Source organism: Cryptotermes secundus, unplaced genomic scaffold (genome assembly GCF_002891405.2).
Source record: "Cryptotermes secundus unplaced genomic scaffold, Csec_1.0 scaffold46, whole genome shotgun sequence".
Taxonomy (NCBI): domain Eukaryota; kingdom Metazoa; phylum Arthropoda; class Insecta; order Blattodea; family Kalotermitidae; genus Cryptotermes; species Cryptotermes secundus.
In genome coordinates, this window is record NW_019726221.1 from 1241671 (window position 1) to 1263488 (window position 21818).

Consider the following 21818-nt stretch of genomic DNA (forward strand, 5'->3'; position numbering starts at 1 on the left):
TGCCAAGAGAAGGAGGCATGTCCAGAAGAAAAAGAGCCAGCCTCAGTGGACATGAAACCCGAGGCGGCCGACAAACGAGAGGTACCCGTAGAAGATGCCAAAGTAATGCTGGTCGGAGAACCAAAGTTGGAAAGGCGTAGGGACCGAAAGAAGCAGAATATGAAGAATTCAACATGGGAAAACTGTGGACCCCGAATGAAGTTGGCTGCCCCCTGCAGGAAGGTGTCCCGCCATGCAACAGCAACATGGCGCAAGAGGAACATCCTCAGGAATTCGCTGCCGACAGGTATATGACTAGCCGTGAAGGTGTAACACGGCGCAAGAGATCTTTCGTAAAGTATCCTGAATGCAACACTGGCATAAGGCACAAAGGACTGAAACAGCGACGAGTCAGCAACCTATTGAAGGACCCAACCGAGAACGCCATTGGAGGGTGTATATCAGGACAGTGATCTCACTCTGGAGGGAGAAATCATAAAAAGACCTACTACAAGATTTTCGGGGAGAAGATCGTGAAGAGAATAGATGGATCTTCTGTCGGCCTACGACAAGGCAAGGATTGGACCTTGTGGAGGAGACGACCCCCTCCAAAACGGAAAGGGACCTCAAGTAGAGGAGGAACCAGTAATGTAGAAGAACCGGCCTCCCGAGAAAGAGTGAATGTGCAATGAATGAGTGTGACAAAACTGGATCTTCTGGCAACTTACCAGGAAACCGCTCGAGATGAGCTGGTCTTAAGAGGGGAGCGGTTGTAATGGAAGAAGAATAGTCGCTGCAAGGAGTAGCTGAAATAACATGAGACACAGAAAGCCATCCTTTGAAGAAGAGGAATGGGGGTGCACCGTTAGGCACCAATTTTGGAAATCAAATTGACGTGTGTAGGTTAACACACGTCTGGAAAGACTGGTGTTTTAAATTTTAAACTATGGGCAGTGTAGCAGCTACGTAAGAATATACACCTGACGATGGCCATTTAGGGCTGAAACATGTAGTGTAGAGGAAGGAAAGAAGAAAGAACTACAATTAAATTGTTGCACTTAAGACAGAGTTTGTCTCATATATCATATACCGTTAGGCTATTTGGGACAAACAGCCTTAAGGAGGGAGCAGTGTGACATGTTGCACTATGGAGGACACCCCTTCCCTCCCCAGCGGTGACGTAACATGGGATGCCACCATTGCTACTCAGCAGTAAACAACTCCCGACAGTGTTGCTAGGCTGTCGGCAAACATGGCATCAGACAACAGTGGTGCCTATTACGTAGCTGTTTTCTGTGTTGTCCGTAACGGGGCTAAATACGGAGCAGTGAAGACTATTCAAGAGTTAATTACAAGTTGGCCAGGGAAGAGTATTCAGTCAAGTAATTGTAATACTGCAGATAGCAGTAGTTGTCACATTGTAAACTGTGTGAGTGTATGAGCGAGTGTGGAATAAAATTCACTATATCCAGTAAGGCGTGAAGTTATCTGTCGCGTTATACACCCAACACGTGACAATTTGGTGTCAGAAGTGGGATTGGACTTACACACGTTACCAACAAGTTTCAGTTGCTAAACACGTGACAGTATTAATGTTGTCATTTTGTCTTTCACCTTTACATATTTTGAAACAGAAAGAGTGTGAATGTTTCTACTAACATTAATGGAAATTCACCTAACTGTCCCTTCAGGTACATATGAAAACCAAAGTATCAGCCTAACATTTATTGTTAAAAATATTCTGTAAGCCTAATATACTAATATATCTGAAAATAAAAATATATACTCATATTTTAAAAATGGGGAGCAAGTTTTGTAATGCGAAACTAAAGGACTGTTAAGTGAAGTTATCCATCCTCAAATTTTAATTTTAAAAGATGGGGTCGCAGAATTTGAATGAAAAAATTGACCAACTTATAAGTATGGTTTGGCAGCATAAATATTTCAACTGAAGATATGACTTCAATCATGAAATTTTCAATTGTTCCAAAGTGTTGCATTTTAAAAATTAAAACCCTGCACATTCAGAAACTGAAGTGTGTGGGTTTAGGGACACATCAGCAGCCAAGGATCAAGGATATTTGAGCCTGTGTAAGTTTCATATATAAAATAAGCCAACACATGTTAAAATGAATATATTCATGTCAGACTGAAAGAAGGCCAGTCTTATGCTAGCTTTTAAAGGAGATCCATCTCTTCTTTGATATATAAGTTAACCCTTCTGTAGGTGTGATATGACATCTTCCAGCACCAATATGGCTCCACACTGATGGCATATGTGTGTGGGGTCTGAGAGCAGGTAATGTAAAGTGACTGCAGCATGGATAAATTAAAAGCTCTGGCTGCAGTTTTAATCATTTAAGCCCTACAGCCAGATGCAAACCATATTTGGTCAAAATGTTAGGACACACACCGAGGACCAATGGAAAGTTCTAGATTTTAGGCATTGCTTAGAGGTTAGCATCACTGTTTACTCTTCCAGAAAGGTATGAATTCCCACTGTTTGATGACTCTGGGTGATTTTCTTGTGGGGAATGTGGTTATCAAACTCCACTTTGCTTTGTACCAAGATCATTCCTGTGTTCATTAATCTGAAGCTACAGAACGCATGAGTACATTTTTTCTTAAGGTTCTTGTTCTAGCTCAGATTCCAATTAAAATGATTTTTAGGTGTGCTATCTTGTGGTAACATTTAGGTAATATGATACCTAAATGTGTTACTTGGTAATTTTTAATTTTGATAAACCGTGAAGTTAGTTGTTTGATTTGGATAACACAGTTTATTTTAAGTTCATTTACTGATCTATTCTGAGCGTAGCAGTTTCTTTTATGGTACATGTGGTATTTATTTTAATATACTGTGACATGATGCCTAAAAGCAGCAACAGTGGAGTTGAAGCCAGGCGTCCATTGCCAGGCAACGGCTAGGTACACACCTCCTAAAAGCCGGAATAGTGGGGCCAGACATGGAAGTACCTATTTTGCAAGGCAATGGCACATACACATTTCCCAGACAACATGTACATAAACAGTTACAACAGATACAAGAAACTGAACCCTTAAATTAGGCGTTCAGTACACAGTCGGACAAAGATAATAAAGCACAAAGTCTGCTTTTACCGGTTCTCACGGTCTTCGCTTGCAGATTTCTTATATTTTTTCTTCTACCCTGAAGATGGAGGCAATACGTTCCTCCGAAACGTCGGTTAACACCACATATACACGGTGCCAAATCCCAGAAGACTGCTTTCTTCAAAGCACAAAGAGTTTGCCAGACAAGAGAGTAAGTGTGACTCACACTCAGAGTTTGGAAGAAGTGAATTGGTGTGCTTTTGAGAGAGAGAGAGTGTTCGAGTAAGCGTGAAGTGTAAGGTAAGTGTGAGTGGAACAAGCAATTATAGAGACTACAAATTCTTCAAGATTTGTGTTACCAAGCAAGCAGATGCTGAAGACTTTGCTTTGAATGTTATAGTTACAGTAATATTTCAAGTGTGATGACTGTTCATAGTTTGTGTGTTATAGTTACGGTAATCTTAAGAGTGTAAGAACTAACTGTAGTTATGACTGGTGAATATCCAATAAAATGATTTACCAATACAAACCCTGCCTTTAGTCACTAATACACGTGACAATACGTATATCAGTACTTTAATCTATTCAATCAGTGGCACAGTGCAGGCCACTCCTCTCAGAGATTCATCCATCTTCCTATTAATCCTGGCCAAGGAGAGTGCGTGAGGGGTATGCCACACAATACCAGACACTAAAATCTCATTTTTTTTACCAGCCATATGTTAATACCAATAAAATGATACCAGGCTGTATAGGAGCCTATAAAAATCCTAAAACTTTGCTAATAAAATAACAGACACATTTCTGTGTCATGGAAGGTACAAATACAGAAATGATATAGTATGCATTAACTAGAATTAGCAAGACCTACACTGAACTGAAGATGTTAGAAGATTTCAAATTTTTGGCTATTTAAGTTTGAAGGATATGGCCTAAGCCAGTGGTTCCAATCCTGTGGGATGGGGGATTTAGCCATGAATATAGCTCTGAAGCACTCCGTGGCTGGTTTACTCTATTAACCCTGCTGCTGAAAGCTAAGCATCCTCAAACTTGAAGCACTATAGTATATATAGTAAAAAATGAAAATTACCTCAATCCACGACATATTATGTTGCTGCATTTCTTCCATCTTCTCCTTAACAGAAGCATATAGTTTGTGCTCAAACTTGAGTGACTGCATGTGATTCATATACCGATTACAGTAGAACAAATATCGTTGAAGTGCAGCTCGTGATCTTTCCTGTGCATCCCTGGCTGCCTTGGCTTCCTCCTCATCATACCGATTACAGTTGTACCTATATCAAATATTTACAGAAGATTCAATAATGAGTCATTAGAGCAACAAATCTATAATTAAGAAAAGAGGCTGAAGAATAATATAGCTAATTTCATTCCCACACAGACAATGAAATAAAACAGAAAATACAGTGGAACCTCGCTTAACAAGCATAATTCGTTCCAGAGTCTTACTCATAATGCGAAACACTCATTAAGCGAAACATTTTTTTCCATATAAATTAGTGTAAAATACAATAATGCGTTCCATGCCAAAAAAATACTCAAAAAATTTTATGCATAACGTTTATTCAAAGAAAATTATATATACATTGTTAAGGAGCATGAATCATCTTCATCTTTTCTTCTGTGCGGAATGAACCAACCTGGAATGCGAATTCGATTTGCAGAAAAAAAAAATCGAAATAATTAGTTTATTATTTATGATACACATCTAATTCTTTTTTACTAGAAAGCTGTCTAGAGACATTTGTTTTTGCCGATGTTTCAAAATTTGGTGAAAATGCGACACAGCATTATCATTAAATAAATTTGTAGTGCACATAGCCACTGCCTTATTAGGGTGATGCTTTTCAATGTATGATGCAAAAGCTTCCCATGCTTACAGCATTTCTCTTATTGCGCCAGAAGATTGTTGCTTTGCTGTTACCTCCTCCTCCTCCTCCTCTTCTGACAAACTCTCCTCCACAACTTCTTGCTGTGAAACACAATGCAACTCCAAATCGTGCAAATCGTTGATGTAGACCGATTGTATGTGCGTGCTAGATCAGCCATGCTCACACCTCGTTCTCGCTTTTCAATGATTTTACGTTTCATTTCTACGTTATTTTTATTCTCTTATGGCTGTCTTTTTGTGGCTTTTTCTTCAGGGACATTTTTGCAAGGGTTATTAAACTTTGCACAGAAAAAATCACAAATAATATGTCTGAACACAAGTTTGGAAAAATGTGTGATCACAAGCGACACTAAGATGCTAGCGGAACGAGTGCTAAACACAGACTGATGTAGCAAGCACACAGTCCGGGCCTTCCCCTCTCGTCACTCATTATGCAAAACATTGCTCGTTAAGCGAGTCATTTTTTTTACAATTTGTTTTGCTCATTATGCGAATTACTCGGTATGAGAGGTGCTCGTTAAGCGAGGTTCTCCTGTATACTGTATTCCACATCCATTCAGAACTTGTCTATCACACTGCATGTAATGGGGAGAGGGGTTGTCATCTGTCCTTCAAAAGGTGACATGTCTATAAAAAGTAGCTGTACTCATACAATTTCCTACAAATCCACCAGAGTTCAAGGAGGTTCAGAGACTGCAGTTAGTCAGTGTTCAGTTAGTACAGTCTGTTAATGATTCAGTTAATGAGGTGTAGAGTACATCAATTATCAGTTCAGCTCAGTTCAGTGACAAGAGAAAAGAAGAGAGACATGGTAAGTGTAGCGGGGTTGCAGTGAAATCAAAATGGAGAAAGAAATGGTCTTAAGGGCATAGGAGGTTATGGATGGTAGGAATAATAACTGCTCCAAATATTGTTACTTACTTACTTATTCACGGAGCTGAGCCCTTCTGGAGGAGCCGCCAATTCTGCAGCTACTCAAGAATTTCCCAGCATTTTATGGAACCCGAAGGTTCATCACCGTGTTCACAAGAGCCCTCCACTGGTCCTTATCCTGAGCCAGATCTATCCAATCCATACCATCCCATCCCATCTCTCTAAGATCCATTCTAATATTGTCCACCCACCTACGCCCTGGTCTTCCTTGTGGTCTCTTTTCTTCTGGCTTTCCCACCAATATCCTATACGCATTCGTCTCCCCCATTCGTGCTACATGACCTGCCCACCTCCACCTCCAAATATTGTTAAATGTTTATGCAAAGCGAGTAAACACCGGTTGTTAAGCAAAGTGAGTAAACAGCGGTTGCTAAGCAAAGTGGGTAAACAGTGGTTGCGAGAGACGACGGTAATAACAGCGGTACCCATTATGTAACAGGCAAACACGGCGTCAGACAACAGTGGTGCCTATTATGTAACTGTTTTCCCGTAGTCCGGCTGAGGGTTTATAAGGGAACTACATAGCCATCGAAGACAGTTCTCAAGGCAGCTGTCTACGAGTTGAGTTGGAATCTAGACAGCGGAGAGTTATGAATTGAATTGTGGTAGTCACCAAGTTTAGTTGTAACGAGTGAATCGTGATAGAGTGGACAGATTTGTGTGTAGGGTTCTAACGTGTGTAGACCCATAACATTGTTGTAATTAATTGTAGCTGATACTTGTAGGTTGTTAAATAAACCAGTTAAGAATCCGAACAGCATCTTCAGTAACGAAACACGTTACACTGGTGTCAGCAGTGGGATTGGACTTACACACATTACCAACAAGTTTTAGTAACAAAACATGTTACAATATTATAACAGTTCTGTAACTTTGAACAACTTCATCTGAAAACTTCTACTGATCCACGTGATTACATTGCAAAGTACAGCAACTGCCATTTTAAGAGGAAGAAAATAGGGATACAATTCTATTATTTGTATAGGGTGTCTGTAAATGACTGATACACTTTCGTGGATAAAATAAAAGGAAACTACAAAGTATACCTGTCATCAGCAGAAAGTCAAAATTCTCAGAGATTTCAAAATTGGCAGTGTATCTCCATATTATCAATCTTTACCGCCAGGCTCTATAATTTTCAGAAATGACATCTCCCACAGGGAAGAGCTTTTGTGTGATAGAGTATGCGAAATAAAATTCATGGACCAGCGTTCAGCAGGCCTTCAGAAAACGGTTGCATATTGATCCGCCTCAAGCATCAATACAGAGGTGGTCTGACAACTCCGAAAACCAGGGATGCATTTGTAAGAAGGAAAGCAGTGGCCATCCTTATGTGAGTGAAGAGGCTATACGGCAGGTGGAAGCACTTTCGATCGAAGTCCAAGGAAACGTGTGTGGAAGAGAAGCCGTGGGTTACAGATGCCAAAAACGACCCTGTGGCTAGTTCTACACACACGGATTTGCACGAAACCTTACAAATTTACCATGATTTACAAACTGGAACCTGAGGATTGTCCTGAATGGAAAACTTTTGCCAGACCTTGCCCCATCACTCTCCCAATATCATTCTATGAGACTTCTTTATGGGGGTTTGTGTAAAGGAAACACTATTTGTGTCACCTCTACCACTGCATATTGATGAAATGAAGTTGAGAATTACCATAGCTATCAAGACAACTGACAACTGGCACAAAATGTTAGACAGTATGGGATGGGCTGGATTACAGACTAGACATTTGATGGATCATGAATGGAACATCTTTAGGGTTCAAAAAACTTTCAGATTTTGTCATTCAAATGTTATGAGTTAGAACTGTATTCACACTTACCTTTGTATAATAAATTAAAAGTGCATCAATCATGCAATCCCTGACTTACAAATAATATTTCACGTGTAATGTACAGATACTGTTATATGGCAGTGAATGGGCTGTAAGAGAATGTAGTTCAAAGAGGGCTTAGCTTGTTGCCTACTTCTACTGGTTTCACGCTCGGCTTACTCTTTAACCCTGGAGATGGAGGCAATACGTTCCTCCAAAAATGTTCGTTCACTCTGAACTAATCTGTGTTGCAACCCAGAAGACCATACCCTTCAATGTAGAGGTATATTTATGATTCATCTTGAAACGTTAAAAGGTCTTGAAGACCGAAATTTGGTTTTTGGGCAGGACGTACCAAATTAAAGAGACTATCACAAATATATCAAATGAATATGTATATATATTGTGACATGTTGACCCCTACCTCCCCAGCGACACATAGCGGTAACATAGCGTTCGCGTAATAGGTGAGTCATAACCCCGCCACTCTCCCCGCGGTGACGTAACGTGCAACGCTACGTACCCATAATCAAATTCCTACTGTGACGTGGCATGCAACAGGCACCACTGCGGCTATATAAGGGAACTGCACAGCAGCTACCAGTCAGTTGTAATGCGACAGTCGCCGAGTGTGTTATCAACAGTTCTCAAGGTAGCAGCCCGCGGGTGTGCAATAACTAAGAAGTCATCGAGCGGAAGACTTATTGTGTGCTTTCGAGACTTAGTGAGTGCTGTAGTACAGTTATATCTGGAGTGTGTAATTCAGGGAGATTTGCATAGCTCCCGCGTTATTAGTACGAGAAGATTTTGTTGTAGGGTTTGTAAAGTGTGGAAACCCGTAACATTGTGATAATTAATTGTAGCCGTTATTTGTAGATTGTTAAATAAATCAGTTAACAATCTCTACGACGTCTTCAGTAACGAAACACGTTACAATATATTAAATAACAAATACAAATACAACCTAAGTACCTGCAGGTAATAAGCCTCCGACAATCACAATTGTACCGACCAGAAAAGGTGAATTGACTGCACAGTTCAGGGTCCCACAACAGAATGGATCACTCGCGTTGGACCTCAGCTGACGGGAACCAGGAAGTGGAACATTGGAAGGGGTAAGTAGTAAGAAAGGGGGTGGGGGGACGCCCTCTGACGTAACGTAGACCCGGCGTTACAATCTCCACATCAAATTTCACATGCTTAGCAATATTCTGTTCTTGGACTGCCTCTGTGGTCTAGTAGTCAGCCTTCCTGGCTACAGATCCGGAGGTCAGGGTTTGATTACCGGCGCTACCAGATTTTTTCTGAGAAGTAGTGGCTCTGGCACGGGGTGCACTCAGCCTCATGAGGATAATTGAGGAGCTATTTCAAGGAAATATCAGCTCAGGTCTAGAAACGGCTGTGGAGATTTGTTGCGCTGACCATGCGACACCCTCTATCCGCAAAAGTTGGCACTAAACTTCGCCGACACGCAGCTGTCGCTCGGTTGGTATAGTTCGCTTGCGGACAAAAATCATGGAGTTTGTTTGTTTAGCCCCTATAGTTCATTAGATAAGTCAAAAGCTAAAGAAAATTTCTGTATATTTCTATATATTTTTCATGTAAACATTTACATTTCACAAAAAAGAAAAAATCCCTTAACAAAGGCTGCATGTTTTTCCAACATCTATTATCATACATCATCTTAGGACCCTCAACTACATGAACTAGTGGTGCTCCCACCTCCCAAGCTCATATGCCTGCAGTGTCGTTGCCACCCATTGTAGGATGTTAGAAAGTATGGCTACTTTGGTGACCTCCAATGACATAATGTTCATACCAAGTTTCTTAAAAACTGACCAATTCGTTCAAGATTTCAAAATGGAGACGCACAAACTGCATGGTGATCTAAACCTTTCTTTTCTTAAGAAAGGAAAATTATGCTAGAATGGCAATACTGTAATGTAACAGAAAATAATGGCTGAAGTATTACTGGTGTTATTTCAGAGTTACAAGATAGTGAGAGATGGTCTAAGAAAGAAAGGAAAATCCGTTAATGTTAATTGTAGAATGTTATGAAACACAATAAGAAAAAGTTAAAAATTCTGAAATACAGGAGATGCAGAATTACAAATGTTCTAGAAAGAAAGAAACAAAATATTCAAGTTGATTATATTTACAACAATTTAGGCAGTTCAACTGTCACGATGCTTGTATACAGTATATGTAAATGTGCGAGTGTATGTGCACAGGTACACACAGGCATGAATTTATGTAAATAGGATAATACCTAATCCTTCCGGCCACACTATGGCCTTGGGGTTCACTCAGCCTCTAACAGAAATGAGTACCAGGAATTTTCCTGGGGAGTAAAGTGCGGCCGGCATGTAGGGCTGACAACCTAACCGCCATCTTTGAGCCGATTGCCTAGATAACGTGGGACCCTCAACGTCTCACAACCCTATGGGCCTTCACAGCCTGGTACAGCGATAGATTTATTTTTTATTTTTTACTTACATTCATGAAACTACACTGACTTCTTATATTTCAATAAAAGGTAAACTTGTCCCTGTGCGTAACTAATTAAGCAATATGCCATGAAGATATATGGGGGAATGGATGTACAGATCCACGTTTTCTTGACCTCGGCACTAGTTGGAGGTGAGTGGTCAGTTTCATGCCCCAACCGCTTTACCCCCAGCAAGGAACTCCCGGTACCCTTTGGATAGGAGGCTGCGTGGGCCCAAAGCCAGTTTGGATGATATGGAGAAAGGCAAATTCTTCACCCTACTGGGACTCAAACTCCCAACTCCTCAGTCATCCACCCCATAGCCAGTCACCATAAAGTATGGTTAGAGACAGAAACTTCATTATTCAAAACAGAAATCAAAGATATTTTGTTTTAATTTTATTGATTTACTTTCATTTCAATGCTGAAACATAAAATGAAACAGCTGTCTATCTTACTAAAAGCTTATATTCCCATTTTCAACATTTGGAGGAAAATCTGCAGAATTTTGTTACAATTAGTATTCCATGGAAACTGCACATTACAAGAGTACTAGAAACAGAGTTTGCCCGAATGAAAAATTTAATACTTTTGAAACTGTGACACCCACAGAGCCACAAATTTGAAATTCTGAACAACGATGAAGAATTGGGTCTTTAATCTAGCAGGTTCCTTGACCTTGCTGCATTCTCTTCACTATCTTTTTTTAAATTTGCTTAGTGGGGGGGTGGAGTCCAACCGGGTCCACTTGGCACGGCGGCCACTGAGTGGCCTATTGTAGCCTGCCCTGGGTGATTATGATGATGGAGAATTTGGTGGAATGAAGGTTGGCAGAGGAAACCGAAGTACTTGGAGAAAACCCGCCCCAGTGCCACTTTGTCCACCATAAATCCCACTTGACCAGACCTGGGATTAAACCCGGGCTGCCGTAGTGGGAAGCCAGCGACTAACCGCTTGAGCTATGGCGTGGCCTTTCTCTTCTCTACCTCATAACCATTATTTTCAGCAGTACTGCTCCTTATCCTGTAACCTTTAATCCGTATGTCATCTATATCTCACATATGAGCAAACATCGTTCAATACAGCAGTAAGGATTAAGAACAAAACATGTTACTCTCCAATTATATACAAAACTTCTGTTCTCTTATGATGCTGCAGACAATGAGGGTCCCACATTAGGCTATATAACAGCAGGTTTACCCTTTATAAGAATAAATTTATTTGCAGACATGGCCTCTGCAAAGAGGCATACAGAACTGAACATAAATACTTTTATATTAGTGTCCTCTAAAGGTTAACCTTAATGGTCATACATTGTACTACTGATGGCACATGCACAGGTCTAGCATACCATGGCTGGTGTAGGATCCCAATGTTTGCAATATACCCATAAATCCCACTGCCACTCATGTAATACCCCGTGGCAACACTGCAGTAGCAAGAGATTTTAATCCCCTATTCCCAGACGATAAAAGTTAAAAGAACACTGTAAAGTGTTAGAGCACAGTTATGCAGCTGGTAGCTTTCATGTGAGTGAATGTGCGATTTGTGATCAAGTTTTAAAACTAAGATAAATGTTAATGCACATATACTTACCAAGATGAGCCGTGTGGTTCCCACGGACCAAGACAAACCCAACAAAAGTCGGCCTTACAATTCTGATTTTTGCACACCATATGATTGCAGCCACCATCTTTTTCAATGGTCACATTACATTTTGGACATTCCTGAAAATTCAGTAATTATAATTTTTAATGGATATTATGCACAGAAGACTGTAACCAAAATAGAGGTTAGTATAAAATAAACTGTCCTACCAATTTTTAGTGGAAGCCCGGGATAGCATAGTCGGTATGGCAACTGGCCACAGGCTATATGACTGAGGGGTCTGAGTTTGAGTTCCAGTAGGGTCAAGAATTTTATTTTTTCCAAGTCATCAAAACCTGCTCTGGGGTGCACCCAACCACCTCTCCAATGGGTATGGGTGCTCTTACCCCGGGGGTAAAGTGGCTGGGGAGTGAAGCTGACCACTCACCTCCAGCTAGTGTCGAGGTCAAGAAAATGTGGATCTATACATCCACTCCTCCATATACCTTCATGGGATAGTGATTAATTTCTTAAGCACAGGGACAATCTTACCAATTTTTAGTACCTTTACAGCTCATAAACTAGTTTAGTTTCTTTGTGTTATATGAGATTCAATGCTGTGTATGGTGGCAATTACCCAAATAGTTAAGTCCAAATCACAATTTAGTACACCACCAATTTCCCATACTTACATCTAAAGCAGGTATGTCAAACTCATCTTGTACAGAGGGCCACCTAAGCCCTGTAAATAATACTCCAGGGCCACACTTCAAAATAGAAATATATGTTAGATTTTGATACTCGTAATTAATAATTTACCGTGTCTCACGGTGTTGTCGCTTGCAGATTTACTTATACTTTTTCTTCAACCCTGAAGATGGGGGCGATACGTTCCTCCGAAACGTCGGTTAACACCACATATACACGGTGCCAAATCCCAGAAGACTGCTTTCTTAATAATTTAATGTTTAATTATAACCTTTATACATTCATCACAATGTAACATCAGCACCTGTCGCTGTGTGAAAATGAACTGAATGACAATGTACAAGAAACTACCGGACTAGTAGGAAAGTGTATCTCGTCTCAATGGTCATAAAAGTGAAAGTTTGCTAGCAGCCCATTAGACAATGGCTTGGGGTTGCAAGCTAGTTTTGAAGGTAGAAATCACTTGCACTTGTCTGTCAGTTGCCACCCTCCTTGTATTCTTACTGCGCCTCCAAAAGGGATTCTTGGAAATACTTGGGGTGGTGAAGCTGTGCGGATTTTAGTGCGTTAACCTTCTGAAATACAATAGTTTGTCCTTCATGAACTTTACAAACCGTTAGTTGGACAAACCCTTCTGCAATTCTCAGAATCACTTTTCCTGCAGCCTGCTAATTTATGTCTGCGTGAGACTTCTTGTCTTCAGGTCTGTTGGAAAATTGTCCTTACAAAAAATATCTTTTCATTTTCACACTGCATAAGGCCACAATCAAATCATAATAATCTTCTCTCTCAGGTGCAGATGTTTCTGGCCCAAACCCATGATCTTTGCCAGTATATACCAGGCAACCTATCCTTTTTTTTTAATTCGCTTAGTGGGGGTGGAGTCCAACTGGGTCCACTTGCCACGGCGGCCACTGACTGGCCTGTTGTAGCCTGCCCCGGGCGATTATGATGATGGAGAATTTTGTGGAATGATGATTGGAGGTGAAACCAAAGTACTCGGAGAAAACCCACCTCAGCGCCACTTTGTCCACCACAAATCCCACTTGATCAGACCCAGGATTGAACCCAGACCACAATGGTGGGAAACCAACAACTAACCGCTTGAGCTATGGCGTGGCCAGCCAACCTATCTAAGATCCATTTTAGTATTACCCACCCACCTAAGTCTTGGTCCTCCTAGTCATCTCTTTCCTTCTGGCTTTCCTACCAATATCTATATGCATTCCTCTTCTCCCACATTCATCCTACATGTCCTGCCCATCTCATCCTCAACTTGATCATTCTAATTATACATGGTAAAGAGCAGAAGTTATGAAGCTCCTCATTATGCAGTCTTTTCCAACCTCTCTTCACTTCATCTCTCTTTGATACAAATATTGTCAACACGTTGCTCTCAAACAATCTATGTTCCTCCCTTGATGTCAGAGACACAGGAAAAATTATAGTTTGGATATTATAATTTTTATGTTTTTAGACAGCAGATGAGAAGACAAAAGGTTCTGGATGGAATGGTAGCAAGCATTACCTAAATTCAGCCTTCTCTAAATTTACTCCTGAATCAGGTTTTGATTTGTTATAGTCGTTCCAAAATATCTGAACTGTGTCACATTTTCAAAATATCTGTTATCTATCTTTATGTCATGATTTTGTCCTGCATTCTGGTGATGAGACAGCAACATATACTTAGTTTTCTGTGATTACTTTTAGACCAACATCCTTACTAGCGTCAATTAAAGTCTGTGTGTTTTTCTTTATGGTGTCTATGTTATCACCCAGCAGATTCACATCATCAGCACAGACCAGCAGCTGATGTGTCCCATTTAATTTCATACCCACCTGATCTTCCTGGACCTTCATAATGGCACATTCTACAACCAAGCTGAAAATCAATGGCAATAAAGTGGCTTGTTTTAAACTATCCTGGACAGGAAAGGTATAAGACAAATATTTACCTATATGGGCTTTACTATGAGATGCTATTGGAATGTTCCTGGACTAGGTCAAAAAAGAAATGCTGGCTTCATTTACTCCATTTCTGCTGTCATCTCCTTTGGCACATATACAGTGATCTCTCATAGTTCAAGACACAGTTAACACGCTGCTGCTTTTGATCTTTTGTCAAGAGTTGGGGAACAAACTTTGTGGCAATGCAGCACATGTTCAAATTTTCTTTTAAGATCTCCTGACAAATCCCATAACTGATCCAACGGTGTCTGCAAGCTCATGGATTGTTCGGTGACGGTCTTCGTCAATGAGTTTTCGTATTTTTTCAACATTTTCTGTCTTTCTGCTGGTGTCTGGTCGCCCTGAACATTTGTCATCTTCAAATGACACTTGAAGGCCTTGAAAAGTGAATGCCATTCAAAAACCGCAGTCCAGTTTAAAAGATGTTCTCCAAAAGCCATGCGAAGCATTTCAGGAGTTTTGGTAGGGGATTTACCGAGCTTCATGCTAAACTTGATGCATACATGTTCCTTGATTTTGCTATCCATCGCAGACAAAATGTGACATGAAGTCAAGAAAGCACTAGTGTAAAAACAATGAGTGTTCATCACTAGCAGCATCTCCAGACTACTGAAGAAAAATGGCATTCATGCAATCCAGAAACAATTAAATGAAATGACATCCCACTTCAGATTTACCAAGGAGACAACCCCCAACCCAAAAATCTGGAGCCCACAAGATCCCCACCTCATGTGGCAAGGTATACATCAGAAAAATAGGCCAATATATTGTGACGTGTTGCGCTATGCAGACACCCCCCCCCGCCAGCGGTGACATAACACCATTGGAGTGCTGTCGGTACTAGGGTAATAGGCAAGTCAACACTCCTTCCCCTACCCCGCCAGCAGTGACGTGGTCAAGGGATGCTGCGGTTGCTATGCAGCCATAAACAACTCCTGACAGTGTTGCCAGTAACACCTGTAAACATGGCGCCAGACAACAGTGGTGCCTATTACGTAACCATTTCCCCGTTGTCCAACTGAGGCTTTATAAGGGAACTACACAGCCGCCGAAGACAGTTCTCAAGTTATGAGTTACAAGTTGGCCAGGGAAGAGTATGCAGTCTAGTATTGGTGATACTGTAGATAGCAGTAGTTGTGAATCTGTAAACTGTGTGGTTGTAAGAGTGAATGTGCAATAAATTCGCTATATCCAATAAGGTGTGAAGTTATTTGTCACGTTATACACTAAACACGTGACAATATATTAACCGGGATTTTGGAAGGCGTTAAAGACACCAATCTGGAGAATCATCAATTGCTGGTAGCCAAAAACACCCAGAACAGAGGTCATAGCCAAAATCCAAATGTACCATCCGCTCATCATCAGGGAAGCCCATGAAGTAATAAATCACCCTCCATAATTTTAACCACAATATAGATGTAGTAAAGGAGGTCTCACCTCTTCTCTCTAAAATCCACCACTGAACCGCTTTTATCCCTTTCCTATCCAGGTGAGGGGGAGAAAAAGAATAAGAAAAGGGAAAATAAAATAAAAAATATTTCAACACCACATCATAAACATCATACCACCAAAACATTTCCCCCACCTCTTCTCAGGATCACTTGATCCAGAACTTTTTTAATCACCTCTTTTCATTAACCATGTGTCAGCAGAAATATACTTTATCACCATGTTTCACTAACCACATGGTAGCTCCCTGTTGGTTAGCACCTTGCTGCTCTCTTCAACCAATCAAGGCTTCACCTCCTACTCACTGCATAAATGCAAGAACTATATGAGAACTGCCAAAACACTCCACATCATTAATCCTGAGGACAGCAACAGCAAGGTCAGCTTAATACTGGAGAATCCATAACATTTGACATGGCCTAGTCCCCAGAGACAAAGCTACTCGTACGTACCAAAATCAGCCATGAAAGCCAAAGAACAACAATCAGAGGTTCCCTATATGAAATATTAGGAACCTTACGCATACTCATTTTGAAAATATGAACAGTATATTTTTGGGGGGTTGTAACACTGTGTAGTTTAGTAGGTAAAAAAGTAAAGTTGTCTCTGTGCTTAACTAATTAAGCACTACACCATGAAGACATATGGGGGAGTGGATGCATAGATCTACATTTTCTTGACCTCAGCACTTGCTGGAGGTGAGTGGTCAGCTTCACGCTCTGGCCGCTTTATCTCCAGGGAAAAAGCCCCCAGTACCCTTAGGATAGGAGGTTGGGTGGACTCCAGAGCTGGCCTGGATAACACGGAAAAGAGAAAATTCTTGACATTACCAGGACTCAAACTCTGACCCCTCGGTTGTCCAGCCCGCAGCTAATAGCTATAGTAACTATATTATCTTGGCTCCTTGTGTAGTTTAGATGTTCAAAAACGTGAGTGAGAAACATACTGCCTCCATCTTCCAGGTCGAAGTGTAAGCAAGTAAGAAAGCAGCCTCCGTAATCTAGGGGTAACATTCCCACCTCATGACTCAAGGCACGCGGGTTAAAATCTGGCGGAGGTCATGAAATTTTTAAGGGCGGAAAAATTCAGGGAACAAGTCCTCTGGGAGAGACTTTAAGCTGTGGGTCCCGTGTCACAGATTTACAGCACGTAAAGATCCTCATGTCTCTAGGAGACCTCTGAGCAAAATTAGGTAAAAAGTTTCCCGCCCAAGTAGTTTCCAATGCCTCTGGTAGATGGGAAAGTATTGGGTACCACTGCCAGTAGAGGGGCCGAACTCGCTGGCTGAATGGGGCTGATAGCGAGCACCAGTACCAGAAGGGTGTGGCAAGTGGTAGAATATCAAAGGGGGACGTACAATAGATCAACAACTGGTCGCAGTGCATGGGGAAACCCACCCCCTCCAATAATGAATGAATGAAGGAATGAAGCATGTAAGAAACCAGCCAGAAGCACATGGTAAGCAGAGGTCTGCTTCCAGCATGCTCTTGCTTGCTTACTCTTCAACCTTGAAGATGAATGCAGTATGTTCCTCTGAAACTACCGAACCACATAGTAATACATCCCAGAAGACAGTACCATTCACAATCACAGCCACGAGAACGTCAAATCCAACATGGTACAGTACTCTCACCTATTAGTTTACAGGCTTTCTTGAAATTTATACATAGCTGATGTTCTGATCCATTACATTCTCATTTTCTCTCTTAATATATGTTAAATGCAAAAGATCTGAGCAACACTTCACAATTATTATGAAGTACATTGACAGTCAAAAATAATTTCATTCACAAATAGTGACAACTGTCCAAAGAATATTAAGAGAAAAGAAGAAATTTCATACAAATTTAACAAAAATGAGATTACTTGGTATTACTTGCAGTCACTTTTATTTCATAAACAGGGACAATTATTGATTCTTTCCTTTGCTGCAACATTTTGCAGACAATCAGAATCTTAAACAAATTAATTTCCTTTCATTCTTCCATGTAAATTACTGCAACAGAATTAGGGCATCAACTATATTTTACAGACCTTTGTATTAGCTGCTATCCAGTTGGAAGTTTCAGAATCATCATCACACTTTTTAATCCACTTCCTAAGTAGATGACATTTGACTGGGTCATGCCAGTTTTCACCACAGGCAAAGCAGAACGTGTGAGTGCACTTGCAAGTCACAGGCCGTGCTTCCACATACTGCACTTTAATTGCATTATTGCAGTCTGGAGATGGGCACCACCTTAACAACCGATTGCACTGCAAAAAAGAACATCATTTACATGTAGAAATCAAAGCTGGAAATTCTGTCCACAGAGTACCATTCACTTTACATTAAGCTGAACGCTTCATTAACTAAACCATAAAGATAAACTGTCAAAGCACTTATTCTAGAGTAAATGGTGACTTACTAGGGCTTCATATTGGAGACATAAAAGGCATATACGAGACACAGATAAACTACTGCTCACCTCAACAAAGCTGTTTGTAATAAGGTGCTGGTACTTGAGCTTCACTTTGGAATCTCTGACAAGACGCATAACAGTTGCATCATCAACCAAGATGTCACATCCATGAGCAGCACATGCTATTGTTTGCCCTACACCTTCCTCCATAATTTTTGTAGTAAGGTATTCACCCCAACACTGTGTGCAGAACCTATGTCCACACTCCAACCCAGTCATCATCTTGCGAACAAAAAGAGACACCATTTAGAAAACATTTGTTAGGCACATTCTAAAGTGCTAGCATAATGAGCTCTAAACCAAGGTACACAAGCTTGTGTTACTGTTTCACTTTTATAAATATAATGAAAAGCTGATTTATTTCATAAACACACTGGGGGGCCACATATTGTTATATAGCAAATCACTTCACTTACAGATGAGGGGAGAACCATGAAACAGATTTCACATTCTTCAGTGTCAGCTGCTGATGTTCTTCTTGGTGGCTATAATAAAACACATTTTATAATCATTAATGAAACATTTAAAATTTATTATAGCCTGCATAAGCTCTGAAACTTGATTTCTTGTAAAATTAAACAAGACGACTGTACATACCTTAACTTTTGGTCTATTAACTACAGCTGGCTTCCGGAAAGGATTTATAACACGCGCTTCTGAGAACAGCTGATCCTGATCTCCATCATAAAACCTTTCCATTAACTTTTCTTTGTCCCATTTAAAATGGTTCAACAGAATTCGTGTCGTGGTCGCTGGAATCTGTATGTCAAATTGGTGGTACAATTACTTTCCGTACACAAGAATTAACGTCACATCTACTTCAGAACTTCACTTAACTGGCCTTGACAAATTACCTTCTAACCCTTCAAAGCTGTACAAGATTTACATGTAGGTTTATAACAAACTGAATGTTATCTTACCTCCACTACAGTATTTACTTCTTTGATAGAATCTACCATATGCTGTACAATTTCTTCCGTTGACAAAACTTCAAATGGATATTCCTCTACTTCGGTTTGTCTTTCTCTTGGGTTACTAGTCTCAACTTCCATTGCAAAGTCAACATCATCCCCGCTTGATTCGTTCCCAGAGTCAACATCGTCGTAAAGTGTCTCCTCTTCTGAATCCATAATTCTGGAACAACTGAAAAGAATCTCCCTCCGACACTACCGGGAGGACGCTTAAATTTTAACTAATAAATTTACTGTTCAACTTAATCGGATAAAGTCCGCATATCAACTGCACCTTCCTTATTCCACGGATACACTACTTCTGTGACGATGGTGACGATGTTTAGTACATGACGTCAGCTCCTGGCGCAAAGGTTCATGGGTATATTATTGTAACGTTTATACCCATTACTAGGCAACGGGGTAGTAAACAAACTCCAGCAGAAGCAAATACGCGGAACGATTGGACGTCTACTGCTAGTTAACGGGGAAGATGCCGATAAAGTGGCCCGCTACTTCACTACCTCTGTCGCGTCGGCTTATTGACAGGCCAACTTAAACTCTCGGACTTAAATGAGGAAATACCTGGTCTGGAGAGTCTGTTAAAACATACGCGGAAGTTCAGGAAACTATGGCAAGTAACCTGGGATTCAGCATGTAAAGTGACACTTAATTGATCCGCGAAAATCGTCAGACGAATGACCTGTATGATGGCACTAGAATGTGACGAACCAAAGTAGGGAACTGTGAGGTCACACCTCAAGCGTTGTGACCTGTTAAGAAATTGCTTATGAAAAGGGATGGACCAAAAGTACCAACTGCTGTACATGGACCTTTATGAATAACATATCATCTGAACGAGAAAGTCAATGTGATTGCGGACTGCCTAGAAAACCAGTTCACACAAAATCATAAGAACTGATATGTTCGTGATATACGACAAGGTGAAACCATACATAAAATATATAAGAGGCTCAAACTTTGCAGTGGTCAAGCTTGCAAGCGTTCAAGTGACTAAAGCTGTCGTCGTAGCATAATATATGTAAGCTAGACATGACATGCTCTGCAAAGCCTGTACTGACAGACGACTTGTATGTAGTGCAAAAGAAATAATTTTTCAATAATATGCTATATATATATACGAAATATACATTTGACGAAGGGCCGAGCATATTCATAAGAGACAAACGCATCTTCTCGTCAAAGAGGATGTACATAAGGACTATCACCGTAAGGGTTCAGCTGAGCGGGTCGTGGGAACTGATTGACGGTAAGCTGCTAGTCGTAAAGTAACTCGACCCTGAGAAGCAGAATAATAGCCATAACAGCGGAGTGGCAGTTGTATGGAGTACAGAACACTAGTCGGAAGAGAACTGGTACGAGTACTTTCTAGAGATGGCAGTCAAAGGTGATTAGACTGTGCCTAGAAGACTTCATGTGTTCTGAAACTCCTTCAGTCTACGTTCTTCCTTACTGTCAGAGACCAAGTTTCACTCGCATACAGAACCACAGGCAAAATCATAGTTTTGTATATTCAAATTTTTATTTTTTTTTTGGACAGCAGACGAGAAGACAAAATGTTGTGGACGGAATGGTAGCAAGCATTACCAGGGTTTAATCTCCTCTTAATTTCCTCCTGAATGAGGGTTTAATCTGTCACTGAGTATAACTTTTAGTAATCCATGTACGTCGTCCCGTTGCCCATCTACAGTTAGAGATCCGTTCTAATGAACAGAAATCGTGAATTGGGTACAATGGGGGATATTCTCTGAATTGGAGGGAATTTTCATCGTCTGCACAGGAAACATCATGACCGATCATGACCAACTGAAATGCAATCACGACGATCGTTACATTCCGGAATCTGAATATAGAAACAGTATTTCAGATATCAGTTGTGCATTTATAAAGGAAGTTTTATTTACATAAGATATTCAACTATTGCATGTTGTCTATCCAGAGTTAGGTTTGCATCAGTGGTTGTGCATGAGGAGTTAATTTCAGACGATAGATGGAGTAGGTGTTGCTCGAACGGAAATTTTACGTGTAGTTAAGTAGTACGGAAAGAGCTGCAAGGTAAAAAAAATATTTGTATATTTGGCGATAAGTAATAATTTTGAATCTATAAGTACTAAAATCGTGGGAAAGCAAACTCTTATTACGTATCGGCTATCGGGGACGAAAAATACTAGGTTAAGGGGATAGGATGTGACGAAAATTTTGAAGGTATATTATGGGTGGATCGACAAATATTTCGGAGAGTCTGCGTGATGAAGTATTGTGAAAAGGCAAAACGAGAACCGTGCAAGAAAAATAGTCTAAAACCGTACTGGTTGAAAATAAAATATTCGTTAGTATGTTCAGATACTTTGGCACCCCTTCCCGAGGTAGAATTGTATAATTAACAGCTAATTTTAGAAAAAAAAAAAAGAATTATTTTATGAGGAAGGTATATTTATGGAGGCAGCTGTTGTGTTTTGTAAATCT

General features: G+C 40.5%; 1 protein-coding gene across 1 annotated transcript in view; it reads right to left on the bottom strand.

Moving 5' to 3' along the window:
* Window positions 1–19655, bottom strand: part of LOC111863847 (E3 ubiquitin-protein ligase arih1l) — a 33652-nt gene extending 13997 nt beyond the window's left edge. The window contains exons 1-7 of the mRNA XM_023850592.2: window positions 19302–19655; window positions 18979–19140; window positions 18798–18866; window positions 18388–18603; window positions 17954–18175; window positions 11801–11931; window positions 4142–4346 (exon numbers count right to left, since the gene is read on the bottom strand). Coding sequence (XP_023706360.1) covers window positions 4142–4346; window positions 11801–11931; window positions 17954–18175; window positions 18388–18603; window positions 18798–18866; window positions 18979–19140; window positions 19302–19511 — 1215 coding nt within the window. The 5' untranslated portion in view covers window positions 19512–19655. The remainder of the gene's footprint in view (window positions 1–4141; window positions 4347–11800; window positions 11932–17953; window positions 18176–18387; window positions 18604–18797; window positions 18867–18978; window positions 19141–19301) is intronic.
* Window positions 19656–21818: the final 2163 nt, after the last annotated feature.